Source organism: Enhydra lutris, unplaced genomic scaffold (genome assembly GCF_002288905.1).
Source record: "Enhydra lutris kenyoni isolate GAN:26980312 unplaced genomic scaffold, ASM228890v2 scaffoldscaffold94, whole genome shotgun sequence".
Taxonomy (NCBI): Eukaryota; Metazoa; Chordata; class Mammalia; order Carnivora; family Mustelidae; genus Enhydra; species Enhydra lutris.
This window is the reverse complement of record NW_019154178.1, coordinates 2152438-2180304: the sequence shown is the minus strand read 5'-3', so window position 1 is coordinate 2180304 and position 27867 is coordinate 2152438. Positions and strand designations below refer to the sequence as shown.

Sequence of the window (27867 nt, the reverse complement as noted above, 5' to 3'; positions counted from 1 at the left end):
ACGGCGGGGGCCCAGGCCCCCCGGCGCCGCCCAGGGCCCGCGCGGACGCCGGCCTCATTTGTTATTCCCCCCCGCCCGGAGCTGCGGCTGCCCGGCGTTGAAGGTCCCCCGGACCGGGGGCGAGGGCCACCCCTCCCAGCCGTGACACCCCTTTCCCCCAGCGGGGCCGGTGAGTAGGGAAAAATAATGCGCCTGCCGCTTTAAGAGGCCCCCTCCCCCACCCCGTCCCGGGGTTGGGGTGGAGGGTGGTCTGGACCGTCCCCCTGAGGGGTGGGCTGGGGTGGCCCCCGGGTGGGAGGAACTCGCGGAGCAGGCTGTTTCCGTGTGGCGGCGGTGGGAGACTACGTGGGGGGCTGCTTGTTTGTGTAGGGGACTCGGCCGGGGGACAAGTGCAGGGGGCTCTGACTCCCCTGCGTGCCGGGGTCGGGGTGGGGACCTGCGCTTGGGGGCGCGCCCGTCTGTGGGTGTCGGGGGTTACGACGGCCAGCGAGTGGTCTGGGCAGGGGCGCCATCCTCAGAGGGGGTCTCCGGTGACAGCCGGGAGCGGCTGACATTTTAACAGCCGGCCCTCCCTCCCTCTCCCTGCTCGCGCCGCCTGTTCACTCCTCCTTGGCCCGAAATGGTGCAGAAGGGGGCCTGGGAGGGTGGCGGGAGGGTGGGGGCGGGGGGAGCCGCAGCTGTTTGGGAAGCGGGGGAGGGAGGGGGGACGTTGTTCAGATGACACCGGGGTGGTGGGTCGGGGTGTGTGAGTGTGAGTGTGTGTGTGTGTGTGTGTGTGTGTCCCGGCCCGGGATTGCCGGGTGCCTGTGGACTTGGGACGCCGAGTCACCACGGAGGTGGGCGCGCTCGACCCTTTCTTGGGACCTCCCACCCCCACTCCGAGACCCCCGATCTGGTTTGTCAGCAGCCCCAGTTGGAGAAACCCTGGCCAGAAGTTTGCAGCTGCTCAACATCTGGCCAAGAGTTCTCCAGTCTCTCTTTCCACCAATGGCAGGCTGAACTGGTCTGGGAGTGGGGGTCGAGGAAGTGTTGGGGGGCTTTCAAGGAGACCAGGATGAGTCTTGTGTCTTGCCCTGTGGCAGCCCCCTGCTGTCAGATTTGGGTCTCAGGGGGATGGGAGAAAGGGTCCCTTCTCTTTAGTGGTTCAAGCTGACCTCTGGACAGCCTCTGTAGGTCTGTCCTAGCGTCGGAGGGCTCCTGGGTGTGGGCACCCTCGGAACCACTGACTAGGTTATCCCAGGTTTGTCCTTCTAAGTGGGAGGCTCTCTGTACCTCCTCTTAAACAGGGCATTGTTGGTGGTTTGGGGGAGGCTACAGTGGGTGGATCCTCTGCCCCCCTTCCCTGTGCCGAGTCCTCTTTTTGAGGTCTCCTTATTAGCCTGGTTTCTTTGGTTTGGGGGTGGTCCTCACCCACCCCTCCCCCAGCCCCTTCGCGGGTCTTCCAGGCAGTTCAGGGGCCGGCCTGGACTATGGGAAGTTTGCCGTCTGGGGCGGTGACCTTGGGCTGCTCTGGCCTCGAGATAGGAGGGGAGCCCAGGCCAGCCCTAGATTGGGTGTTTTGAAGTTAGGGAGCTGTCCACCTCCCACTCGTCTTCGGACCCCCAACAGGGAAGTCTTGGGAGCCAAGGGGAGCATTGAAAAGGCACATGTCAGTGTTCACAGATGTCCAGCCCGCCTGTGGCCGCTGGGTCACACCCGCCCCAGGACTTAGCCTGGCTGTCCCAGCTCCCACGGCCTGCCTGGGAATGAATTTCCTTCCTGTGGTTTCCCAGTGTGTTGGGCAGGAGGTGGGGGTGGGGTGGGATCCCAGCGAGGGTGGCTGAAGACCCGTTTATGTCTTATGTCGGGTGATTGGGGAACACTAGAGCCTACGTACGGCTCTTTCCTAGTTTGCCCTACGATGGGCATTTCGACTGTTGGGTCTCAGTTGGTCCTATTCTCTTTGTCGTATCTCCCCGCCCCCCAGCATACCTGTATGTGCTTGTGTACCTGGGTGTGTGTATAGGTGTGTGCGTGGACATGCGTAAGTGAGGGGTCTCTGGTTTCTCTGGGAAAAGGAAGGGTTTTCACTCGTGTTCCTCTAGGGACCAGAGATGTTGAGCCATGTACCTGAAATCACACAGCAGGTCTGTGTCAGGGCTTTAGTCTAAGCTCCAGTCTTCCAGGCGTGGCTCCACAGTAGGGAGTGACAACGAGAGGGAAGACACAGTCCTTGCTCTTGGAGCCTCAGGTCCAAGGGGAGCAGCAGGACCCAGGCAGAGAGAGCATCCTGACCGTGTGCTGGGGGATGGGTGTGCGAGGCTGGGCTGGGGCTTCTGTCTCCTGTACCCAGTGCCTGGAACTGAGTGGTGGAGGACTAGGAACGGTGGCTCTGACGTACTGCCCATTGTCCCCCTGCTCTGGGCCTGCTGCTCCTGGGCTGGAGGGCCCTGGGCTTCCCAGCTCTGCCCTGTTTGGCTCTAGGCTCTTCTCACAGACCCGGAGATAGGATAGTCTTCCTGGCTGCTGTTATATAATCTTTCTCCAGCAGGGTGGTTTTTTTTTTTTTTTTCTTTCTTTCTTTCTTTCTTTTTTTTTTTTTAATCTTCCTTGGTCTTTCCTGGGAGGTGCAGTGAGGAAAGAAGGTGGAGGGTAAAGTCCCTGGCGGGGGCGGGGGTGGGGGTCGTCTAGAGTACCAGTAGCAGGGAGGCTGAGGGAGGCCCCCGGCTCCACTGGGGCCCAGGGAAGAGGAGGCCTTAGGTTAGACCCCCACAGATTGCGACCTAGCCGCTCCCACCCTCCTCCTCCTCAGTCTCTGCTGTGGGCGTCCCTCGCCCTTGGGCCCCCAGAGGGGCCTGGCCTTCTGCTTGTCTTGCTAACCTTCTCCCCCGGCCACCTGGGCCGCTGCCCTCCCTGGCTGGCACCGGGTCCAAGATCTCGGTGCTTGCCCTGGCCCAGTGTGGGGACCCCGAGTCGGACACTCTGCCACCTTTGCCACCTACTTCTCTGCCTGTGTGGGAGCAAGAGGAGTCCGGGATGGACAGGGGCCTCCAGCAGGGCCCTGGTTGTACTATTCAGAGCCTGCTTCTCTGCCCTTGTCACCCAGAAGGTGGTGGCCTTCCTGGAGGGCTGGGTAGGGGGCAGGTGAGGGAGGCTGGCCTGGGTTCGTTTGGTGTCTGCCTTGGGTACGGGAGTCGGACATGGGCCTGGGGTCTGTCGTCAGGGGTCAGGTTCTGGGTCATGGGGTGGGGGGCTCTGCGGTGGGGGGCTCTGCCCACTTCAAGGGACCAGGCTGGGACTCTCTGGGCTCCCTGAGGCCCCCCAATTTGAGGCAATTTTCCCACTTGTTAGAGGACAGAAGGCGGTGGCGGGGGGAGCCCGCATCGCCTCAGCATCACTGTCATTGCTGGTGGCTTTTATGAGCCAGTCATGGGGCCGGAGTCCGGCCAACCGTCTGTCCTTCTGTCCCAGTTTGGCGACTTACTCATGGTGGGAGGGGGAGGTGCGAGGTGCTCTGAGCTCTGTGTGGGAAGCTGGACACCTTGCCGGCTTCTGGTTGGCGCCGGGCTGCCCGCCCACCACGGCAGCAAGCGGCCCGGCGCTCCAACTTCGGGAAGAACTTACCAGGGTGCTCGCTGAGGGGACAGCGGTGGCTCTCCCTCGGACTGGGAAAGAGGGAGCTCTAAAGGTGCTTTCTTCCCCAGCCGTTCTTGGGGGCTCTGCTTTCTGAAAGGCTCAGACAGTGGCCTGGGGCTGGGTATTTATTTTCTCTCCTGCCCCCTTGCTGGGAGCCTGCCAGGGGGTGCTGGTTGGTGGGGGGGGGGGGGGGTCCTTGTGCAGGCAGCCGTGCCCAGATGCACCTGGCAGGTTCCCAGCATTTAGGGGCACATGGAGTGAAGGTGTGCGAGCTCATACACACGGGCGTGCGTGAAGGTGCGGGAGCTCATACACATGGGCGTGTGTGAAGGTGTGCGAGCTCACGGGCATGCGTGAAGGTGTGCGAGCTCACACGGGCGTGCGTGAAGGTGTGCGAGCTCATACTCACAGGTGTGCGAGCTCATACACATGGGCGTGCGTGAAGGTGTGCGAGCTCATACACATGGGCGTGCGTGAAGGTGCGGGAGCTCATACTCACGGGTGTGCGTGGAGGTGTGCGAGCTCATACCCAGGGGTGTGTAGACGCCCACTGAGCAGCTGCCACCCCGCGGGGGTGAGGGCCAGTGAATGGGAAGATGATTAAGGGATTGGAGGCCGAGGATGGGTGGGGGACCAGGGGTGAGGAGGCAGAGGCCTGCAAGGACTTGGCAGAGGGAGGGCTCACTAGAGCAGGAGGGACTGAGGTTAGACCGCAGATGGACAGCCCTGGGGCCTGGCTTGCCAGTTGAGGAGCCCTAGCTGACTCCCATCACTGCCCCTGCAGTGCCCCCGGGGCCCCTACCCGGGGCCCTGGCTCACACCGCCTCTGCCCCCCGCACCCCCACTCGGGCCATGTGCCCTGGGCTAAGGCAGCTTTCCAGGTGGATGTGAGTCGCACCAGTCCAGAGGCCATCAGAGCACCTGGGAGATGTGGTAGTTTGCGCCAGTCTCTGTCTCCCTCCCCACTCACTCTGATGAGCAAGGCCACCCCCATGTGTCAAGGTTGCATCTGAGCCTGCGGGCACTGCGGGGTAGACCCCTGGCCTGGGGGGCCCCACCCAAGGCAGCTCATTTTTCCTTTTCCTGAGCCTGTGTCCGCCACCTCACCTTTCGGGGAGCCTCGCCATGTTTTTGGCTGGTCCTGGCCGCCGTGCAGACCTGGCGGATGTGCTCCCTGACTCTGCCCGGGACCCCGAGAGTCCGCAGGGGTGGGGAGGCGGCTGTGCCGGCTGTGGGAGCGCTCTGCCTCTGCAGGAAGGCTTCGAGGGGAGGGGCTGGTCCGGAGCTCCGCGTGCTGCTGGCCACACCCAGGCGGGACCATATTTACTCATTTAAACTCACCCTCCCAGGAGGCTCTGGGCTCTAGGCCTGGTCGCTGACCTTGGCTTGGTGCCTCTGGCTGGGTGCTCTGGCCACTCCCCAGGGAGCTGGGCAGACCAGGGAAGCATATAGAAAAGGAGATGTTTTTGTCCTCTGATCAAGGGACCTTCCCCGCCAGCCGTATCCCATTCGCTCTTCCTTTGGAGACCTAACTCGGAAACTCCTGAGATCCCTGGGGACTGGAGGAAGGGAGCGCTGGTCATGCCGTCCCCGTGTGCCACACTCTGTCCCGGGCATGCAGACACCTGGACACTCATCGGTTTCCTGGCATAACTGTTCTGTATAACTGGGGAACCGAGGCAGAGATGGAAGTGGTTTGCTGAGGGCGTCGTCTGCTCCATCCCCTTGCCCCCATGTCACATGAGCCAGCTGGAGTGGGAAGGTCCCTCTTCCCCAGTGAGGAGTTAGGGGCTTTGTCTGAGGTTTAGGGAAGGGTCCTGGCGAGCAGGAGGCCTGGGGAGACCCGGGGGGAGCACAGGACGGCACATTAAGGGAAGGGTGAGCCCCTGGATGCTCCTGGGAGCCCCTGGCCCCGGGGTGGAGGCTGAGGTTTGGTGGGAAGCTGAGGGAGATATCGCTTTGCTTTCCTGAGAAGGTATCTGGTATCTTTGCCTGATGGCATGCCATGGCAGGAGGCCCCCAGAAAAGGGACTGAAGGACTCCTACCAGTACCCGCTCGAGCAAGGTGTCACGAGTGGCCCGTGTGGGAAGACGGGCCCGCAGGAACTCAGGCTGGTCTGAAGGCGAGAGGCCTGGCTGACAGGAGCCCGCCCAGGCCCAGAGGTTTGGGACTCTGTCCTGGAAGGAATTGCTTGGACTCCCAGGGGGAGGGAAGCCCCCGTCATGCAGGGAGCCCACCTCTGCCCCTCATCACTGGTGACAGAGCCACTTCCCCTAGGAAAGGAGGGAGGGTCCGTGGGGGACATGTGGGGCCCTCAAGAGCCAGTGCTTAGAAAGTGGGTGCCTCCTCTCTTCTAGACCCCGATTCCAGCCCGACCCAGGACTTGCTGGCTTGGGCAGCCCCCCAAAAGGGGGGGTGTCCTGGCAGGGACCGGGGGTGTGGGAGCTGCCTGAGGGGGCCCTGTGGGGGCTTCCAGGCCTGGGGCTCCATCTCACGCGGGGATGGTTTGGGGACGCCAAGCCCACCCCTGCCTCCCCAGCCAGCTGTCTCCCTGCCTCGGAGCCTTCCCTCCACCTCCACCTTCCCCGGGAGTCTTCTCTTCGCGGATCCCTGGTGGCCGCTTCCTTACTCCTCCCGACTTCCCGCCCTGCCCCCGCCAGCAGACGCTTGGTGGGGCTGAGGGTTGGGAGAGTAAGGAGAGCTCATCCCCAAACCTCCAGAGGAGACAGTGGGTGGGGCTGGGGGAGGAGGGGAGGGGTCTGTCTCCATTCTGGAGTCTTCCTGCTCCAGGCTCCGGTTGGATCAAGCAACATGGAGGCAGGGGGATGGCACAGATGACCTCAGATTTCGAGTGTCTCTCCTTAAAGCGTGCGTGTGTTCTGTGACCTGCAAGGGGCAGTGGCTGGGGTGACCAGCCTCCGAGCCCCTTTCCTCCAGCCCCACAGCTGCTTGCTTCTCTGGTGACTCCCCTGTGCACCCCCCAGGGCAGGCCTGGGGGGCCCAGACTGACCGGGTAGGGACAGGTGTCCCGGCCCAGCTGCTCCCTCTTGTTTCTCCCACCTGTCAGCCAGGGGGTGGGGGGTGAGGGGATGGCCCAGCAGGGGAGAGTAGGAACCCCTTGGCCCCCTCACCTGCTCCCTGGGGCGTGGCCGGGGGAGGGGGCTGGGCATAAAGTGTAGCAGAAAGATGGGGATTAGACAGCGGGCGGGACTCCCCCGCTGGGATTGGGATGGGGGTGCCGGTCGCAGGCAGAGGAGCTGGTTGACAGGCAGGGGTCGCCCAGGGGTCCGCACACCGTCCGTTCTCGGAAGGGGGGCTGTGAGTGGCATTGGGCGCAAGTGTTTGTGTCGCTGTGAGGCGCCCCCCCCCCCCCCGCCTGGGCCCCTCCAGCCGGGCATCTTAGCCTCACCTGGCTCCTTTCCTGCGAGCAGGGAGCTAATCCCGTAAGAGCCGCCTGGCCGGCTGCCCTGGCCAGCCCAACCCTAGCAGCCATCCTCCCGCCCATCCCCGCCAGGGCTTAGAGGACTGTCCTTCCGCAGGAGGAGACCCAGCCACCGCCCTGAGTGGCCCCTTTAAGTCCTCCGTGGCTCCCTGAGGTCGTGCTGTCTCTAGGAGGATTTGCTTTCTCTGATTGGATTGGCCTCTTTTGGGCCCGGCTGTGACTGTAGGGGGACACTGACTTGAGCCTGACCCTCCAGCTTCCCTTTTGTCAGGACAGGTGCTGCCCCCTGTGAGGGCCCCGGCCTCGGGCCTTGTGTCCTGTCTCCTCCGCCTGCTGGTCCAGCAGTCAGGGCCCAGACCCCACCACCTGCCTCGGCCAGAGTGGCCCTGCCCAGCCCTATGCCCGGGAAGGGAGGGTCCTGGCATCCCCCTAAAGAGCGTCCTTCTGAGACTGCCCACTGTCCTGTCCTCCTCTGTCTCCCTTTCACTCGGGACCCTCATTCCACAGTCACCCTGTGCCCTCGTTTCCACGGGGAGCCCCTCCCCTGCTCTCACCGTCAGTCCACCCGCTCGCCGCAGCGGCCGGGCCGGGCCCTGGTGGCATTGCGCTCCTGCTCACCCAACGGCTCTCTGGCCGACCCGCCCCCAAGGCCCCAGCTGCCACTTTCACTTCTGTCTCCCGGGACCCCAGAGGGAAGTTGGGTGGGGAGGTGGAAGGTGACACACTAACCGTCCCAACCGCTTCAGATGGCCCGGGGCCCTGGCCACCACTCTCATCTCTGTGACCTGTGTGGAAGGGCCGGCCGCGGTGGGAGGGATGGAGGCTGGACAGCAGGAAGGCCGTCCAGGGACAATGGACCACTGGGCAAGGGCAGGGCCACGAGAGTCAGGGCTCTAACTGGACAGGCGGACAAGCCCTTTGGGACGGGTTGCCCGCCAGTCCCCGTTGGCTGGAGGGTCGTGCTGGGGCCTCCGTGCTCCCCTAGACATTTCTAGCTGCCCCTGCTTGGTTGGGTGACTTCTAACAAAGCAAACTGGAGTCGCAGAGACGACTCTGAGGCCAAAGCGGCTGCCCTCGGAAGCCCTCCCTGAGCCTAGCGTCTGTCTGGCCTGCACGAGACCGTCCGCTCTCATTTGGAGGCTTGGAAGCAGATTTTAGAAATGAGGCTGGAGGTGGAAGTAAAGAACAGACGGCCCGTCCTCCTCCTGCCCCAGCCTGGGCACTACGGGATGGGTGGGGTATCTGTCCTGGGAACCCCCCCCCCCAGGCAGCTGTGGAGCCCCCATGAAGCTCAGTGATTCTCTGCTGCTGTCCCTCTGTCTCAGGGTCACACCCCCGCCCCGTTCAGGGGAGGGACAAGAGCCCAGGGCCTGTGAGACTGAGAGCTCTGTACCACAGCTACTCTTTCTGGGTTCGGGGATGCCTTCTGGCTACGGTGCCCAGCTCCATCCCGAGGGCCCAGGGGTCCTGGGTGGGGGCGGCCCAGTTCCTGGAATGGGAAGTTGAGCCCTGATGGAATAAGGTCAGAGACACTATGCAAATCCCCATGCAAATGAGCGGTAGTGAGTCAGTGCGATCTGGCTGCTGGGTAGAGCTGGGTAGAGCGTGAAGCAAGGCTCAGGCTTGGGTTCCAGAACCAGCCCCACTAATGACCATGACCGTGACCTCGAGGGGGGCAGTGACTACCCAAGCCCTGGGTCTGATAGGCTTTCCAGGTGTGGTTGGAGCTGGGGGAGCTGCGTCTCTGCGGCCAGGGCGGGGATGTGCCCCCTCTCCCCCTGGTACCGCCCTTGCTGACCACGAGCCTCTGTCAACCCTTTGCCTCGTATTATGAGGGTTCAGAAAGCACCTTGTGCCTTTATCAGCCCCGTCCCTCCTGTCTTGTGGCCCCCACGCTGTCCTGCCCCCTGGGCTGGAAGACAGTGGGCCAGCCAGGCCATGTCTTCTGTTACCTCCCCGTGGAGGATCCCACCCCTGACCTCCCTTCCTTTGGGGCCTTTCTAAGGAGCACAGTAGCCAAATGGCTTGGCTGGAAGGGCACTCGGGTACCCTCTTCCCTCCACCCACCCGTTGTACTGACCAGTGGGGTAAAACGTGGTGGGGCGGGGGGGTAACTTACTCAAGGCCACGCAGTCATTTAGGGCCAGAGCAAGGGCTAAAACCCAGGCCTCCGGAACCCCTGCCGAAAGACCCCATGCTTCCCTGGGCTGCCTGTGGCCCAACCACAGCCACCCCTTTTCTGCTAGGATTCCACCTCCTTCCACCCCCAGATTCTTCCTGAGATCAGGCACGGTGGCTCCAGAAAGTTGGGAGGATTTAGGGTGAAGGGTGGTTCCCAGCAGCCAGCCCCGAGGCCCCCAGGGGACAGCCAGAGCTGCGGTGGGCGGTGCTGGAGCCTGGGTGGGGGACTGGCCACTGCCGCTGTAGGGCACTGGACACTCTCCGGCCGCTGCAGGAAGGATGGCAGCTAGACTACAGGAAGGACAGGCTGGGGTGGGGAAGGGGGGCGGCTCGGGAGTCAGACCCTCTACCCTCCCTGGAGAGGCGTCTCCTGGGCAGAGAACAGGATGACCCCATCCCAGGGATTTGCCCCGCGGGAAGCCTGGGGTGGGGCTCGGGAGAGGTGTCCAGCGGAAGCTGCGGGCGGGTGCCCGGCACGCTGGCCACGCCGGCTGCTCAGTCCAGCTGCTCAGTCCGGCGGGGCCGCTGCCGTCCCTTCAGCCAAGGCCACAGTGTTGGCCGCCACTCGCCTTCCTAGGGCACCTGGGACCTGAGACCACCCTGTTCTGGGTCCAGCTATGCCTGGACTGGTCCTCCCCCTCCCCCCAGCCCGCCAGCCCGCCCCCAGGTCCCTGTCGGTGAGTTAAAATTAGCTCAGTGCCCAGGCTAAAAATAGCCCCTGCCCAACCCTGAGGCTGCTGGGCTGGGGGAGGGGAGTTCCCGAGGGAGGGGAAGATGGTGGGAACCAGGGGTTTGGGAAGGGAGCCTGCCAAACGGCACTTTGAGGGGAGGAGGATGGGGCTGGGGATTGCCTGTGCCTTTGAAAGCAGACACTGGAACTGTGGGGTGAATGAAGTGGGACCCTGGGCTTGGGGGGCCGGTGGAATGGAACAGCAGAGGGGAGGGGGGAGCAGGCTGGGGGCCGTGAGAACTGGGCCGGCTGGGTGGGGGCGAGGGGCACTGCCCTCACTTCCACGGACCTCAGAGATGAAGAAGGAAGGTGCCCCCTGTGTGTACCCCAGACCTGGGAACCCCAGCACCCTCTTCCTGGGCCCTGTGTCTTAGTGTCGGGGTTCACCTGCCCACCCAGCTCTTGAGGAGCGCACCTCCCTGTGTCTCTGCTTTGAGGGGAGAGGCCAGGAGGGCTGGGAGCCCTGGGATGGCTCAGGACTGAGGGGGCTCCTGGGCTCCCCTCTGCCCCCCGTGGGGGCCTGCCTGCCCTCAGGAGCCCGGATGCCCTCGCCCTTCGTGGGGCCTGCCCTCCCCGCTCCGTCTCTTGGCCGGGCTGCAGGACTCAGATGGCAGAGGCCTGGCATCCTGTCCGGTTGTGCCCCCGCGCCCAGCCCAGCTTTGGGGCGCAGCTGAGCTGCCTCTGAGCCTTGCCCCCCCCGCCTCTCCTTGTCTGTCTCTGCCTCACCCCACCCTCGGCCCCCCTCTCGGCCTCTCGGCCTCTCTTTCTCCTCCGTCTGGGTGTCTGTCCCCCTCTACCACCCTCCTCCGTGTCTGCCTCGCCACGCCTCCTCCCTCGTTGGTGAGCAGGCTGCTTGAGGCCGTCTGACTGTGGGGGTGACAGGTGGATTGGATTGTCCCCTCCCCGTCCCCTCCCCCGGCGCCTGCTGCCTACTTCATGCCCTGCGGCCCAGCCACGAGGAAGGGGCAGGAGGAGGGATGACAGCTGTCCCCAGCGCCTCCTGCCTTCCCCTCCAGTCCCTCCTGCAGCCAGGACCGCCCGAGAGGAAGGGACAGAGGGCCTGCCTGATGAGCGGAGAGGGGTGCAAGCCCCGTGCTCTGTGACCGCCTGCTCGCTCAGCCTCTCTGGGCCCCTGCTGCGTTTGACCTGCCCCGCTGGCGCCCTCGGGTTCCTGGGGGCTGCTGGGCCCCGGGGCAGCAGGCCTGGGGGCGGGGGCATGGGGAGGGAGGAGAGAGGAGCTGGAAGGCGTGTCCGGAGGCCCCCAGGAAGGGCATCTGGGCCACAGCTGCTGCAGGTCCGGGAGGCTGCCCTGGCCGCCCCCTGCACTCTCCCCACTGGCCCCAGGCCACCCTCACACAGGAACTGAGATAGCATCATTCTGAAACCTGACAATGGTTTGAATATTGCTCAGGTACCAAGAGGTGTTAAACTGGGGGAGGCCGGGCCTGCTTTTTCTCCCGTGGCCCCTCCAGCCTGAGACCCCCTTTAGGGTACGCTTTGCATATTGTTTGCACCTCATTTGCATGTAAATAGAACCCACTTCTATTGGGCCTGGATCCCAGCTTGGACAGGCGGCCCTCTGGGGTCTCTGTCAGGTGGTGTCAGGTACGCCTCCCCAGCCCCGCGTCCTCTGTTCCCTTTGCTGGGCTGCCCTGCCGCCACCCTTCCCTAAAGAAGGTGCGTCTGTGCCTGCCTCCTGGGCCTGGCCCAGCTGCCATCCCCTCCCCCTGTGCTCTCTCTGTCCCCACTCCATGCCCCCAGGAGGCCCAGCCTGCCCAGCTCTGTCCTGCCGGCACTGCTTTGAGTGGGAGAAGCAGAAACTGCCAGAGCCTTCCAGGGGTGACACAGATGCCGCCAGCCCAAGGAGCCGTAGTTGGGTCCTAAGGTCAGGCGGGCCCTGGGGCCAGCAGAGCCGGACAGCCAACCCAGCCAACGCCCCTGTGTCCACAGCAGCTGGCTAAGCCCCCTCCAGCCCTGGGCTCCAGGAGAGACAGCCAAAAGTCAGGTCTGGGAGGGCTTCCTAGAGGAGGAGAAGAGGGCCGGGAAGAAGAGGCAGAGTGGGGGCAGGCCAGGCCGGGGAGCAGAGGTGCCATCAGAAGAACAGATGTTCGGGCCTCTGGCTCCTGGCAGTGGGTTAGGTCATCAGGCAGGGGGCTAATTAGGGAGGCCCAGGTGTTCATTAGGATCTTCCTAATTGAGTGGGAGGGAAGCGGGACAGGATGGGCCTCCTTCACCCTGATGGGGTCAGTGTAGGGTCCTCGGTGCCCACCCAGGTCGCAGCCACCCTCCCTCCAAAGTCACCGGTGAATTCGTGTTCTGGCCCCGGGGGGGCTCAGACTCTGGGCCATGTGGAGCAGGCAGCATGGGTGGAAGGGGAGGAGGTTATCACAGACTCAGCCCGCTCCGTGGGGGGCTCTTGGTCAGATGGGAGGAAGGACTGCCCAGGGCAGGGGCACCTCGTCCTCTGGCATTGCAGGCACAGGGACAGGAGCAACAGTGGGCGGGGGGCCCAGGAGGTGTGGAGTCAGGGGCTCCCCTGGCAGAGAGGGGATGGACTGGGCCTGGTCTTTTTGTCCCTGACTCCGCTCTGGTCAGAGGATGCTTGGGGCGGGGGTCCTCTGTGGCTTCCCTGTCTCCTCAGCCTGATCCCTCTTGCATCCCAGCTCCCCCAGCATGAAGCGGGGGTGGGGGGGTGGTGTAGGAGATCAGCCAGGGAGCTGGTTGCCAGGCGACAGTTGCCTAAGCAACCCCATCCTCTCCATCTCCATGTGCTCGGGGCCGCTCCGCAGACTTCAGAGTCTCACCCTCTGCACCAGGCAGCCCAAGGATGGGGAGGGCTGAGGCCCGGCCTGGAGAGGCGGGCACACTAGGAGGGCCGGTGGTGTCCAAACGTACAAGTTCAGGGGCACAGTGAGAGGCTGCAGGTCCTGCAGCGGGACTGACCGGAGTTAGACCGCAAGAAGGCCTTCTCACAGGGTCGCGAGGGAGACGGTCCTCGTTTGAGCAGAGCCTTCCTGAGCTCCTCCTTATGGGGGGGGTAGAGTGGTGAAAAGGGCGGACGTGGCTCCTGCTCTAGCTCGAGCTCCCGGGGAGCTGGGCATGGAATGGAAGCGCGGGGATGTAGCCAGTGTGCGATGGTGGTAAGTGCTAGAAGGGCAGGGACCCTGAGAACCAAGGGAACAAGGTCAGACTGCAGGAATGACTTTGCAGGGCTCACCCGAGCACAGAGAGGCTCTCTCCCCACTTGGAGGAAGAGAGAGAACTGGCCCGAAGCTGATAAGAGGCCACATCCCAGCAAGAATTTGCTTCTGCACAAAAGGCGGCGAGAGGGAGCTGGGAGACTGGGTGGCGGAGGGAAGGTAGATGCTCTGAGCATGGGAGGGTGGCCGTGAAACCCTTGACACGAGGCCAGGCCTTGCTTTCCAAGAAAAAGCCGTCATCGTGGCCCCTTATTCTCCGTGCCCCCTCTCCGCCCTCCCCAGGAGCCCAGAGTCCTGCGGCTCTGAGAAACACAACTCTGGGGTCGCACTGGGAAGCGGACTGATGGGGGCTGAAATCCTTGGGCTGGGGCCTTCCACGTGGTCTTTGGCAGAGATGGGGCCATAGGCAAGGAGTGGGGCGGCTGCTGGGCCACTCAGGGCTGCGGGGGCTGGGTGGGTGTTGTCCCGCGGGACAGTAGGGGACCCAGGACCCAAGGAGTACCCAGAGAACAAGGGAGAGAGGAAGAGGTTTGGGACCCCTGTCGGGGAGAGGGGGGTGGAGGATCCCTCTGGTTGTGCGGGAGCGCCACGGGGTTGTTTCCTGAGGTCTCCAGACAGAGCAGAAACTCTCTTTCCAGCTGGGCTAGGGAGAGCCTGAGGGCCCGTCCTAGGGACAGGAACTGATGGGAAGGGGTGTTCCTGGCTCCTCCCAAGTCCAGATTCCCTGCCTCCCCTCCCTCTCCCTTGCCCTCCTTGGCCGAGCTGCCAAGGCTGAGCTCCGCCATCTACTGTGGGACCTTGGGGGCCATGGTTGGGTGGGGCTGGAAAGGCTCAGGGTAGACTCCGCAGCCCCTGGGAGTGGGGGCTTGGGAGGGGGTCCCAAACGACAGGTGTGCCTGTCTTCTCTGCTCAGGTTGGGGGCAGTGAGAGCCCACCTGCTGGACTGTGCTGTAGGGTGTCTGCCTGGAGCTCTGTGGTTGGGGGTCAGGCTGGACCTCCACGGCCAAGGCTCTTCCTCAGACCCAGAGTGGCTTTGGAAAGCGTAGACCTCCTGCTCGCTACCCACCCCGGCCCTTCTCCCAGAAGGCTCCACCTCTGATTCTCCCCATTCACAGAGCCCAAGGGGCCATGGGCTCATCGCTCGCCTCCATCCCACCCCAGGTCCATCCAGTCCCTGAGGGCTCACCCAGCCTGTTTGGGCACCGCCCACACCTGAGCGCGGGCACTTCCTGGGTCAGCCTGGGCTTCCCTCGGCACACACTGGTCCGCCCTGGAGTCGCCCGGCTGCGGAAGATGGAGGGGGCGTCTGCATGTTCCTGGAGGCCAACAGCCTCGGTGCACACCAGCGGCTCCGTCCTTGATCCGTGCTTCGGGGGGGCGAGGCTGGGAAGGGCTGGAGCCCAGACTGGGCTCGGGTCCTAGACACGGCGTGGTCCCCCAGAGTGGGCGTCTGCAGGCTGTGCCCTCGGGGCCGCAGCTGCCCCCGTGCCTGTTGTTGTCCCTCAGCTCCGTGGCCCGTCTGTGTTTATGTGTTGTGCAGACCCAAATGGCCCACAGGGCCCAAAATAGTTGTGGATCACCGTGGACCCCCGCGCGGAGAAAGCTTGGACTCTGCTGTGGCGGGGTTGTGTGTGTGTGTGTTTATTTTAAGCAGCAGAAGCGGCTCTTGAAGCAGAACTTTGAGGCAGAGGCCCATGGAGGATATGGGGATACGGGTGTAGAGCAGCCCTCAAGGGAGGGGGAGGGGGCTCTGCAGCCCCGGCCCTACCCCGGGCCCCCAGGCTCTGGGCTGTTCTGTGTGCTTGACCCCGGGCCGCAGAGTGCACCTGTCCTGGCACCAGGGTTAGCAGTGCGTGGCCCTGGTAGGAGGTACTCTCTGCACCGGGCACCGCGAATGGCAGTGCCCCTCTAGGCCCAAGGGGCAGCTGGCAGACCCAGCTGTCTTTACTCCAGGCGGGTTCTGGGCAGAGGAGAGGGCTGAGGGCGTTTTCCAGGACCCAGACCCTTGGAAGCCAACTGTGTGTGATCCGGAACCCGAGAGCAGCAGCGTTGGTGTGGAAAGAGCCTGGTCTGGGGCCTAGGCCCTGGGTGTGAGCGCCTGCTGCTGCCTCAGGGCACCCCCATGTCCCCATCTCGAGGATGGGGTGGATGCCGCCAGCCTCTCCTGGGGTGCGGTGAGCCTGGCCTGCGTGCTGGTGCTAGCCGGGGCTGACTGTCCTCTCGTGACCCTCCCCTCCCCTCCCAGGACGCTGTGCAGAAGCTGTCCTGCAGACCATGAACTGAGCCCTGGTCCCAGGCTGTTCATGAGCACAGTGTGAGGTGCGCCGAGACCCGCCACCCAGCGATCCCCTCCCCTCCCTAGCACTGAGGATCCCCGGAGAAGATGGGGAGGAAAAAGATTCAGATCCAGCGAATCACTGACGAGCGGAACCGACAGGTGAGAAGGGGGTATTGGGGCCACGTAGAGTGGGCAAGGGCAGGGAGCTGGCCTTTGCCTCCACTCCCTCTTGCTAGTCTAAGAGGGCTTCCTTGAGGAGGGGGCCTCTGGAGGCTATTATGGAAGGGGAAGGACTGAACTGGGAGGAGAGGAACCCCAGCTCCCTGTGGCTCTTGGAACTCTGTATCTTAGAACTCCAAGGCTTACCTGCTGCTGTAAGAGGAGACCTGGGTGTCCCCCCCGCCCACCCCACCCAGGGACCATACGCCAGCTTCAGGCCATGCCCAGGCACACCCTGTTCCCCAAGATTAATTCTCCCTGTCTTCCTACACCAGGGGAAGATCTGGGAAGCCCTCCCGTTTTCCTTCCCTGACCCACTCACAACCCCTGGCACGGGGGTGTGGAGCTCTGTCCGTCCATGTTCTCTTCCTTCTATGAGGCAGCTCTGGGCTGCCCTGTGGCCCTACGCTGGCCAGAAGGTGCTGGTCTGTACCCCCACCCCCGCCCCCAGGCCAGGGGCTCGGGAGCAGGCTTTTACTGAGCGCCACCCTGCCCCCCCCCCACTGCCCGCAGGTGACATTCACCAAGCGTAAGTTCGGGCTGATGAAGAAGGCGTACGAGCTGAGCGTGCTGTGTGACTGCGAGATCGCGCTCATCATCTTCAACCACTCCAACAAGCTGTTCCAGTACGCCAGCACCGACATGGACAAGGTCCTGCTCAAGTACACCGAGTACAACGAGCCGCACGAGAGCCGCACCAACGCCGACATCATCGAGGTGGGCCCGTGGGCGCGCGCACGCTCCCGAGCCCGGACCGAGGAGGCGGGCGGGCTGCCCGCCCGGCCTGGTGTACACCCCGGCTGGCTGCTGCCCGCCCGGCCCGCTGCGCCTCCGCTCATGCTTGTGAGGCCGGCAGGACGTCCCTCTGCTCAGTCTCCTCTCTGGTTCTCTCTGTCTTTTTCTCTCCTTGTCCATCGTTGGTCTTTTCCTGCATCTGACTCTGTCTCTATCTTTCTTCCTCTGTTTCCAGCTGTCCCGCTCTGCCTCTGTCCCTTTTGGGTCCCTGGGGCTCAGTCTTCTGTTTCAAAACAAGCCAGCATTGTAGGCTTTCGGAGGACACGGGCCTTGGAGTCCAGTGGTGGCCTTTCCTGGCTGTGTGTCCTCGGGCCGTGGAGCCCACCTCCACGAAACAGGGCCCGGGCTGAGCTTGGAAGGGTGTGGTGGGACTTAAACGAGACAGCCCAGTTCCTGCTTCTCCCACGGGGCGTGCGTGCTTTCAGGGAACAGAACTTCTGCCAGTGAGGCGGGTGCCCGGGAAGCCACAGGCTTGGCCTCCCGCTTGAACTCCAAGATGTGGAGGAAGTTACCTTAGTTCTGTAATAGAGAAAACAGATTACTCTCGACTAGAACGGAAGACATACACTCGTTATCCACTAACGACAGAACAAGCGTCTGTGAAGGTGTTTAGAGCAGGAAGAGGGAACTCTGGGGTCTGCTCCACTCCTACCAGGTGGTCCCCAACGTGGCGAGGGCCCCTGGCAAGGACAGCGTGGGGGGGTCGCACAGCAGGGGCTTCACGTACTCCGGTTTCCTTGGGCCTCTTCCTCTGTCTCTGCGTCTCTCCCCCTCTTCCTGTGAGCAAGGGCTGCCTTTCCCCCGTGGGGTACTGGGGGTGGTCAGACAGGGGCTGGCCCCCTTCCCCTGGCATCAGCCCCCAGCCCATCCCCCCAGGGCCCCCCCCACCTGTCACCTGGGAAGCACGTGTCTGTGCCAAGTACATTGTGGGCCCCCGCCCCCCCACCCCGAGGTGGGCCCTGGGGCCTGAGCCACACGCAGTTGTCCCCTCCCCCCCGCCCCAACCCAGCGCGTGTCCCCACAGTGCCACAGGGAGGAGAGGGGGGTGGCTGGGAAATGCTGGGGACCCAGAGGAGGGGGGTGGGGAGAAGGTAGGAGGGCGCCGGGGACCCCGCCCCGCGGACGCCGGCTGACGCGCTGCTGCGGTTGCAGACCCTGAGGAAGAAGGGCTTCAACGGCTGTGACAGCCCCGAGCCCGACGGGGAGGACTCGCTGGAGCAGAGCCCCCTGCTGGAGGACAAGTACCGGCGCGCCAGCGAGGAGCTGGACGGGCTCTTCCGGCGCTACGGGGTGAGCCCCACTCACCGCGTGTCTGTCGGCCCCTTCCGGCCCCCAGGCGCTGCACAAGAAGCACAGGGAGTGTGAGAGCCCCGAGGCGGACGAGGTGTTTGCCCTGACCCCCCAGACGGAGGAGAAGTATAAAAAGATAGACGAGGAGTTTGATAAAATGATGCAGAGTTATAGACTGGCCGTGAGTAGTCGCATGGGGCCGTCTCCCCGCGGTGCATGGTGTGGCTTCGCGCCGGCCCCCGGCCGCCCCTGACGCCCGTCCCGTGCTGCGCGGGGCTGGCGGTCACCAGCGAGGCGCCACCCAGCCGCGCTGTGGATGCCCATGGCCCTGGCTGAGTCTCCGTGCAGGCGGAGCGCGGGCCGGGAGTGGCCGCAGGGCGTGTGTAGATGACGTGAGGGCCGTAGCCAGCAGGAAAGTAGGGGCCGGGTGTCCGGGGGGCCTACGCAGACACCGCTGGCCCGAGCTGCCCGCTGAGGGAGCACAGTTGACATGGGTCCTGAGCCTCGGTGCAGGCCGTCCCCAGCTGCGTGGGTGCGTGTGGGTCTGTCCTCAGGCCCTCTAACCTGCTCCCCGTGTGTCCCGCCTGGCTGAGGACTAACCTGCCTCCACTGGGGGCCTTTCGGGGGTCCCTGGTCCCGTCCACCGCGAGCAGGTCTTTCTCTGGGCCAGAGCTCTGTCCCAAAGCGCTCCCTCCAGCAAACCGCCTCCAAGAGGGCCAGGCGGGAGAGCTTGAGCCACGGGCCCTCGCACACACAGCCCAGGATCGAGGAGCCCGGGGCCCGCCTGTCCCTGGGCACAGTGGGTCCAGGGTGGGGGTGTTGCCTGGCCTGACCCCGCTTCTCCATCTTCTGTCTAGTCCGCTGTGCCGGCCCCCAACTTCGCCATGCCTGTCACAGTGCCTGTGTCCAGTCAGAGCTCCCTGCAGTTCAGCAATCCCAGCAGCTCTCTGGTCACCCCTTCCCTGGTGACGTCATCCCTCACGGACCCACGGCTCCTGTCCCCCCAGCAGCCAGCGCTGCAGAGGAACAGCGTGTCCCCGGGCCTGCCCCAGCGGCCAGCCAGCGCAGGTGAGGTGGGAAGGAGGCCTGCCGGGCACTCGGGGATTCCGTTACCAGCAGGAGATTCCCTTCGCCCAGCACGGCCTTCCGTCGCTCGCTTGGGTGGCTCCTGAGGGAAGGGACCGGGGCTCCTGTGGCTCTGTGGTCCTGGGTCCTGCTGTGGAAGGTGCCGTCCTGCCAGCTCACTGTGGCTCTGTTTGTCCCCAGGGGCCATGCTGGGGGGCGACCTCAACAGTGCTAACGGAGCCTGCCCCAGCCCTGTCGGTGAGTGGTCTGCTCGGTGGCCTCGTGGGCCCCAGGGACCTGGAGGGACCCAGAGGAGATAAGAGGAAGGTCCCAGGACCCAAGCTGAGCCTCAGGGTGGTCTGCAGCCCTGACTGGCATGGGCGGTCACCAGAGATGGAGGCTCAGGGAATCCTGGACAGACTGGAAGAAGAGACCCACGTCTCCAGCTGGGGGAGAGGGATGTGGGGCTTCTCTGGTGAACGGGGCATCTAGGTGGGATCTGGAGGAAGCCTGTGTATGGCGCTGCTGACGTGTTCCTGCTCAGAACCCCGGCCGCCGACGGCCTCTCCCCTGCCCTGTGCTGCTGGCTGGCTGGTGACGATGACTTCAAATGTCACCGTTGACGTCATGCCGACATTCCTGCCGTTCCCGGAGTGATCCAGAAATTGGGATGCAGGCAGCCCCACACTTGGAGGGGAACAGTGTGCTCCCGGGGGACAGAGCAAGGTGACACTCAGGACTGTGGTTGTCCCCACTTCTCTGGGCTTTAGAGCCTACAGTTTAACCCCAGGCACCATCCAGTGCATCCTTGGGGGTGACTGGGCACCGGGGTCGGGGCGTGGAGGACACGGCCATCCTTTCATCTCCGAGGAGGGCAAAGAGGGCCGGAGAAGGGCCTGCGGTCTTCAGGCCAAGGTGGGTCTTCCCCGTGCCCAGGCCCAGCATGTGGAAGGCGGGTGGGGGCCTGGCATGGCGTCCAGCCCGCCACGTTGTCCTGGACGAGTCCGTGTGCCTCTGCCCACCAGGCCTCAAGTTCACCATCCTGGGCTTGAGGCTCACCCCGCTCCTGTCTGCCTCGTGAGGTTCAGCGTGAGGGTTCAGTGAGCTCAGATGAACGAGGGGCCTGTGTAGATGGTGGCGCAAACGCACGAGGTCCTTATGACACTGGTGGTCGCCAGTTGTGGTGGGTGTGTCATCGGTCCCCTGTGACCAGCAACAGCACCACCACCGGCCGGTGGCTCATCTCCCCCAGGGCCATGGGCGTCCTGTCACGTGTACCCCGTCTCTGGCCAAAGCTGCAGTCTGAGTGGTCGGGGTGCCTCGGGGGGGTCCTTGAGGAGGCCCAAGGCCCAGGCTGCCCTCCCCATCTGCAGCCGGCCCCCGTGAGAAGTGGGGCAGGTCATGGGGTTGGAAGGTGCTGGACGCCCTGCCCTGTCTGTGTCACCAGAAGGGAGGTGAGGAGGCGAGGCCACCTGGCTTCCGGCTCTGGTGCTTCTGCCCCCGTGTTCTGGCACACGTTGCCTAGAGCCAGGGGAATAATCCGGTAATTCCGGAGTGAGGGGGCTTCTCCCCTTCTCCCAGGACGGGGGTTTTCGGGGAGGATCAGAGAGCTCAGCAGCCCCTGCGAGCCTGAGCGTGGAGTCCTGGCACAGGGGCAGAGGGCTGGGTCCGCGTCTGTCCTCTGACACCCTTTCCTTCTCTCAGGGAATGGCTATGTCAGTGCCCGGGCTTCCCCCGGGCTCCTCCCCGTGGCCAATGGCAGCACTCTGAACAAGGGCATCCCTGCCAAGTCTCCACCTCCGCCCACCCACGGCGCCCAGCTTGGAGCCCCCAGTCGCAAGCCTGACCTGAGGGTCATCACCTCCCAGGGAGGAAAGGGGTTGATGCATCATCTGGTGAGTGGGGGTCTGCACTGAGGGGCAGGGGCTGGGGGTGGGGAAGAGCCGAGCTCCGGCAGGAGGGATGCAGGCCAGCCAGTCTGTGGGTCTGCCCAAGGGAGACCACAAAAGCTGGACTTCTTGTGAGCTCTCATTCTCCAGAGGGCCCTCCGAGAGGTCGGAACGTGGACGTGCCAACAATGAGGGCAGGAGGAAGGGACAGGAGGTGGGAGAAAAGGTTCTGTGCCAGGGAGGGGCAGGGGGGAGGCTTGCCAGTGCAACGGAAAGATGAGGCTTGGATTGTGATGGGTTCCTAACTGGTGGACATCAGGCTGTGGCATTTTCTGGAGTCGGTGTGGACACCAAAGAGCCTTGTCCGGGCTGCACAGCTGTCCTGCTCCTGTGCGAGGAGGTGGACGGGGCGGCTACAGGGGCCGGGGTATGAGGCGAGGGCCAGGGCCGCACACTGAACCGCCCCTTGCTTTCATTTCCGCTCCCAGACTGAGGACCACTTAGATCTGGTAAGTGAGGCCCAGAGACATGTGTGGTGGCTTGGAGCCCTGGGTCAGCCTGTGGCCCCGCGCGGCCCTGGGGAGCGTGCGCCCTGTCCCTCCAGCGGCCGGTGTGCTGTGCGGTGTTTCCTCCATGCTGGGCGGGGTCCAGGGCTGAATGGGGCAGGGGTCGGGGGTCAGATGTGCACGTGTCTGTACCTGTGTGTATGTGCCTGTCTTTATGTGCCGTGTTCAACCACACCTCCCCTTCTCTGCGTGTGTGCATGTGCACGCGTGTGTGCATGGGGTAAGGGCCAGCCCCAAGCCTCATTGGGCCTGTCTGCTGGGGCCCCAGGATGCCCATCTTGGGGGGACTGCGCCGGACTTGCCCCCTGGCTCCATCCTGCTGAGCATGCTTGGGACCCAGGATGGGGGCCTCCTTAGCAGGGGAGCCGGCTGGCGACGACAGCGCGTTCCCAGAGCAGCAGAGGTCCCAGGCTGAGCCAGATTTACCTGGGGCTGGGGGGTGGGAGTGCGGGGGAGGGAGCTTGCCACAGCCCCTCTGCCTGGCCCTGCTGGTCCCGCAGGCAGCCCGCCTTGCATGTGCTCAGGCAGTGGCAGCTGCGCACACGCCCTCCCGTGTCCACACTGGCCCTCGCCTGCCGCGAGGGTGGGGCCTCTCCCTCCCTGGTTCCCTGACGGGGGCCAGGGAGGCTGGAAAAGGCAGCGGGCTTCGGCGGCCAACACGTCGGCAGCTTCGGCCGCGGCTTGGGGCTGGAATAGACAAGTGACTCAGCGGCAGACGGGGCTGACAGCCCCGCACACGTGTGTGCGCATGCGGGCCCGCGCCACGCCAGGCCCGGCATCCCGTGCAGAGGCTCGTGCGCTCCGGCAGGGAGGGTGGCCCAGTCTGCTTCTCCTCCGCCCGGCCATGCGCGTCTCCCACCCCAGGTCTCGGCCTCTCTGGGAACACGCCAGGAGTCCTGCCTGTCTGCGGCCCCCTCCAGACCGAGCCTAGGGCTATTGGGGGCCTGGGGCCCCAGCTTGGCCTTGGACTGGAGGGCTGGGGGGGAAGGCAGCCCACCCTCTCCCCACCTGCCTGGTGCGACCCTCCACCAACCGACCCCTTTCCTCCTGCAGAACAATGCCCAGCGCCTCGGGGCCTCCCAGTCCACCCACTCGCTCACCACGCCAGTGGTTTCCGTGGCAACGCCCAGTTTACTCAGCCAGGGCCTCCCCTTCTCCTCCATGCCCACTGCCTACAACACAGGTGAGTGCTGGCGCTCCGCGGCTTCCCCGCCCACGGAGCTCCTGGGGCTGTATTGGGACCAGAGGGGGAGCAGGAGAGAGTCGCTGGGGGATGCTCCAGGGGGAGGGGAGCCCCCACCTGACGAAGGTTGCCAGAGTCAGCAAGTAGAAACCGATGTCCACTGAAATTTGAATTTCAAATAAAACACAATTTTTGAGGATAAGTGCGTGTCAAAGACGTTCTTCTGCTAAAATGTTAAAAAATTACTCATTGTTTTGTCTGAAATTCAAGTTAATAAGTAGGTATTCCCCATTTTTAATATAGGACCTGATGGAGAAAGGAGTCCCTGCCCTTAGGGAGCCTCCTGTCTGAGGAGGAGCCAAGCCAGAGGTCGGCTGAGCAGGGGGCCCAGGGCTGAGGAGGGGAGGGGAGGGGAGGGGCATGGTCTGGGCAGCATAGCCCAGCACAGCAAGGCTCCCTGGAGGAGGAGGAGGAGGTGAGGGAGCTGATAAAGGTCGGGCAGGGGTGTGCGGGTGGAGAGCTGCTCGGAGACATGGGGGGGCCTCTGGGTGGAAGAATTCGGACAGGACACCCAGCGCTCAGGCCATCCTGAGTCCCCCACAGTCCCCTCCAAGGAGCAGTTGGTGGCGCTCTGGGCCGTCCTGGCCTGCACCCCACGCCGGACTTGCTCATGGGGAAACGCCTCGGCACCTTGTGTCTGAGGATTTGTCTCCTGCCGAGACCTCAGGCGCTCCACAGGGTCCCAGTCCTGGGACTGGCTTGTGCTGGGGCTGTTTTGTGCTGGATCAGACTAGACCAAAAGGCCCTTAAACTCCCGCCTCCCCAGCCCCTGCTCCAGACAAGTGTACAGATGGTCGCACAATCCTGCCTCTTCCCCGGGTACAAAGCTAGAACCGCACCATTGCAGACACAGGGAAGCCCCCCGGGGCAGGACAGGAAGCTGGAGCAGCTCCGCCACGGTGAGGGGCCGAGCCCCGCCACGGTGAGGGGCCAGACCCCGCCAACTGCGTCCGCATGTGGATGTCCCTGCCCAGGTGTCGTGTGGTCACCCCTCAGCCCTGTGCTTGCGGCCTGTGTCTGTATGGGGCCTGCGGGCAGCCGCAGATGGCTGTGCCCCCAGGGCCAGTCTCCTCTTCTAGAAGAGTCGAGGGTGGGCAGCGTGGGCGGCAGAGAGCAGCACAGACCACTGTTTCAGAGCTCCAGTTCTTGGAAACCCTGAAACGCAGCGGTGGTTTCCTGCCATCATGTGTGGCCCTTGGGAGTCTCCTGAAGCAGGAGGTTAGCGGCCTCTGTGACACTGGGACAGGCGCCCGGCAAGGCCAGACTTCAGACTGTTTGGCAGTGTGGTGTGAAAGCACGTTCCGACCTGGGGCCTGCCCTCGGGGCCCTGCTGGGAGGTGTGGGCCCCCTCGTGCCCTCCCAGAAGCTGGGGCTCCGGGTCCGGAAGCTGCTGCAGCCGCTCAGCGCACCTCCGTGTCCACAGCAGGTGTTTCCAGGTGGCCCTCCGTGTACAAACGGAAACGCGCTGCCGTTCAGCTGTCCGGCGTTCCTAGTCCCTGGCCCCGGCTCAAGTTCTGGCTGAAGGCAGGCCGGCTCCGCTGGTGTCCCAGGAAAGGGGCAGGCCTGACCCTTGCTGGCGCTGGCCGCAGAGGTCCGCGGGTCGCTTTGGGTCCGGAGCAAGTGGGCTGCCAGGCGGCCTGTCCGCCGTGTCCCTCCTCTCCAGGGGGCCCCGGGCCTCCACATAGATGGGGCCCCAGTGTGGTGGCGACGTGCGGGACGGGAGCCGGGCCCCTCGCGTCTCCTGGCGGTGGGATGGCAGGCGAGGCAGGAGCTCTTTGAGGATGGCCATCCCTGTCTGTCACATGAGTCCAAGGAGCTCCCTCCTGCCCTCGCTCCGCTTTTGTTAAGGACCAGCGTCTCAGCCCCAGTGTTGTTACGAGACCAGAGGCAGGGACCGTCTCCGCGTGAGACTTACGGGTTAGCCAGGAGCTCGGGGTCTCGTCTCCACCCAGGGTCCCCCACACTGGACGCTGTGATTGCCTCGCTCGTGAATTAGGAACAGCCCCAGGCCGGTCTTTGGGATCCGTCCTGTGTGCCAGACGCCGTGGTGCGCGCCCACGTGCCTTCCCTCGCCCGTCAGGCCTCGTGCTGCGCGTGTCAGGCGGACAAGGCCGAGTGCATCGCTTGCCCTGGGTTACGGGGCCTCTGGGGGCCTCGCGCTCGCCCTTCTTGTTCTGTTGTGCAGTGGTGCCGTGGTCCCTGCACAAAGACCAGGGCACAGCCGGGGAGCCCTTGAGTAAGAGCGTGGTGGGGGGGCCACGTGGGGTGTGTCTGTGGGCCCCCACAAAGCCGTTGCTCTGCGCCCCTCGGGGTGCCTCTGCCAAGCAGCCCAGACAGGCTGCCGTAGGAGCGCCCGGTGCGGCGTCAGCTGCGCAGACGTCAGCTTCTTCCTTAAGACCGAGACGGGAGCAAGGAGCACCGCCTCACGGGGAACCCGGCCGGGGCCACAGGGGTTAGGGTACCCTCACCGCCCCTTTGCTCTGCGGGCCCAGCTGGGGCCCACGCCCATCCACCCGGTGGCTGTGCGGACACGGCGGCTCGAACCCCTGGACCCTTGCGCGCTGACAGTCTCGCGGCGCAGGGACGCAGCCCCGGGGGTGGGGGGTGATGGCAGTTTGCTTCCCTGCGACATGCGCCATGCGCCCGGGGTCCGCACGACACCCGTCTCAGGCACATGAAGACCTGGCTGTGGAAGCGATGATGGTTGGGCGTGTGTCAGACCCTCCTGACTTTCCCTCTTTCAGTTGACATCTTGAATGTGACACCTACCCGTGGTGAAAGGGAAGAGAATAGTTAACCTGTTTTAAAAACGCATCTTCCTCCTGCTGAGAAGCAGCACCTGCACATTCCCTTCTCGAATTCCCTTCTTGGGGTCCCTGCGCTGGGGGGGCCGCTGAGTCCTTCTGTCCTCTCCCCACCCCACGCAGATTACCAGCTGAGCAGCGCCGAGCTCTCCTCCCTCCCGACCTTCAGCTCGCCCGGGGGGCTGTCACTAGGCAGCGTCACCGCCTGGCCGCAGCCCACGCAGCCTGCGCAGCCGCCCCAGCCGCAGCCGCCCCAGCAGCAGCCGCCGCAGCCGCCGCCCCAGCCGCCACAGCCGCCCCAGCAGCCCCAGCCACAGCCCCATCTGGTCCCCGTGTCTCTCAGCAGCCTGATGTGAGTCCCAGGGCGCCCCGGGGTGGGTGGGGGGCTCAGGGAAGGCAGGGTTGGGGCTGGGAAGAGGAGGCTCCTGTCGGGAGCAGGGTGCCCCCCACCGAGGTGCTCTGTCACCAGTGGACGGCACGAGACATGGGGCACGGAGAGGCAGCCCCGGAGCCCCTCCCAAGCCAGCCCAGAGCACCAGGCGGTCTTGGGTGACCTAGGACAGAAAGAACTAACATGGCTCCTTCTCCTCTTCCCCATCTCCCCTCTGGCGGCTCTCCTGTGCGTCCCTCCCTGCCCCACCTCCTCCCTCTCCCTCCCGCCCCCCCACCCCCTCTGTGTCCCGTACCTCCTTGCTTCTGTCCTGGTGCCCAGCCCGGGCAGCCCACTGCCCCACGTGGGGGCCGCCCTCACAGTCACCACCCACCCCCACATCAGCATCAAGTCGGAGCCGGTGTCCCCCAGCCGGGAGCGCAGCCCCGCACCGCCCCCTCCAGCCGTGTTCCCGGCCACCCGCCCCGAGCCTGGCGACGGCCTCAGCAGCCCCGCCAGCGGCTCCTACGAGACCGGGGACCGGGACGACGGACGGGGGGACTTCGGGCCCACCCTGGGCCTGCTGCGCCCGGCCCAGGAGCCCGAGGCGGAGGGCCCCGCTGTGAAGAGGATGCGGCTGGACACCTGGGTACTGTAGCACCACCCCTCCCGCCGCAGGCCTGCTGCACCCCGGGGGCCGCCCCCGCCCCTGAGCCCCACCTGGGAGGACTCTGGGCCGCCCCCGCCCTGCCACAGGCCCCTCCAAGCCAGCCCAGCCCTGCGGGGAGAGGGGAATGGGGGGCGCCTAGCCCAGGGCTGGGGCCCTGACACCCTGCTCTCCGTCTCCTTTCTCCGCAGACATTAAAGTGACGATTCCCTCTCCCCTCCTCTCAGCCTCCCTGACGAAGAGCTGACAATCTCACCGCCCACCCCTCCCCGCCCTGGGCTCCTCCCGCTCGACCCCCACTTCCTTTTGTGCTCCGTGTCCTGTTGACGGTTACGTTTGTGTATAATTATTATATTATTATTATTATTATTATATTTTTTTTAATTTGGATTCTCGCTTTGGAGAGGAGGACGGTCCCGTCCCCTCCTTCTGCACCCCCCGCCATTTCACTGGTTGGGGGGGGCTGATTTTTTGCGGGAAGGGGGGGGACACTTTGCACGTTGTACACATATGCTGCAGGAGGGGTGGGGAGCCCGATAGGCCTTTGGGACAGGACAGGTGCTGAGCCCTGCACGCGGAGCCCTCCCACCCCGTCCCCCCAGACAGAGGGAAATAACCAAAAAACCTGCCAAACAACAAAACCCCTTACAACAGACTGAAACTCCAAAGTCAGCTTGTTGGTGGGTTTGTGTTTCAGGGGGAGGCGAGGCATAGGTTCTGGAAAGGGTCTCTGTGCCTGGGCTCTTCCCGTGGCCACAGGCACCTGGGGCAGAGCACCCCAGCCTGGCCCCCAGCACCCCTGCCCACATACAGCATGCACCCCCAAAGTGTGGGGGTGCTGGCCGAGCTTCTGGGCTGGGAAGGGTGCCTGGGATTCTGAGGCTGGGGGCAGGGTTTGAGGTGGGGACCCCTTGGAAGCACATTTGGAGAGAAAGATGGAGAGCCATGAGGAGGGGCCGAGAGCTGGGGTGAGGGGTGAAACGGGCCCCCTACCCTCCCTCACGGTTTCTCTGCGATAGTAGTGCAATAGCTCTCTGTCCCTCGCCGACAGCAGCCCCAGAAAACAGGCCAGAAAGTGCAGGGGGGATGGGGAGGGGGATGCTCCGGTGAGGGGCTTAGCGTGCTGGGGCAGGGGTTTGGGGGCTCGCTCTTCCTTGCACGGACCCATCCCCATCCGCAGGAGGGACACTGGGCTGGCGTGAGGGTGGGAGGCCGCCTCCCTCCTTTGGTCCTGGGCCCTTCCCAGTCCCCTCCCAAATCCTCCCGACCCCGACCCCACCTCCCTGCTCTGGGCGTCCTCCTGGTCGGCTACCTCCTGTCCCACCGCCCCCGGCCGCAGCCCACCTTCCCTCTTGGCTACTGTAATTGTAAATAGCAACCTTTGGAAAACGTTAGCCGTGTAACAGTCCAGGAAACTGGTTTTTTTGTTGTTGTTGTATTGATATGAAATGAGATTCTATTTTTGTCAAAGTATATTGTAATAATAATGACTCAAGCGGCCCGTACTGTACA

General features: G+C 64.4%; 1 protein-coding gene across 2 annotated transcripts; it reads left to right on the top strand.

The window, feature by feature from the left end:
- Positions 1-26: 26 nt before the first annotated feature.
- LOC111138851 (myocyte enhancer factor 2D) lies at positions 27-27867 on the top strand. Of its 2 annotated transcripts, XM_022490762.1 has the most exons (12): positions 27-169; positions 15415-15606; positions 16180-16383; positions 17614-17751; positions 18609-18819; positions 19018-19074; positions 20521-20711; positions 21194-21214; positions 22325-22454; positions 25442-25670; positions 26031-26337; positions 26547-27867. In XM_022490762.1, exons 2-12 carry the CDS (start codon positions 15553-15555, stop codon positions 26556-26558), a joined length of 1554 nt encoding a protein of 517 aa, XP_022346470.1. In that variant the 5' UTR covers positions 27-169; positions 15415-15552; the 3' UTR covers positions 26559-27867. The 2 variants fall into 2 exon arrangements, with proteins under 2 accessions (XP_022346470.1, XP_022346471.1); XM_022490763.1 differs by lacking the exon at positions 21194-21214.

What these genes read in the sequence shown, in the direction of transcription:
- LOC111138851 (XM_022490762.1), top strand. Translation starts at nt 15,553, where the DNA reads ATGGGGAGGAAAAAGATTCAGATCCAGCGAATCACTGACGAGCGGAAC. An exon ending in GGCTCTTCCGGCGCTACGGG is followed by an intron (nt 17,752 to 18,608) that starts GTGAGCCCCACT and finishes TCTTCTGTCTAG; the next exon opens with TCCGCTGTGCCGGCCCCCAA. An exon ending in AGGGGTTGATGCATCATCTG is followed by an intron (nt 20,712 to 21,193) that starts GTGAGTGGGGGT and finishes TTCCGCTCCCAG; the next exon opens with ACTGAGGACCACTTAGATCT.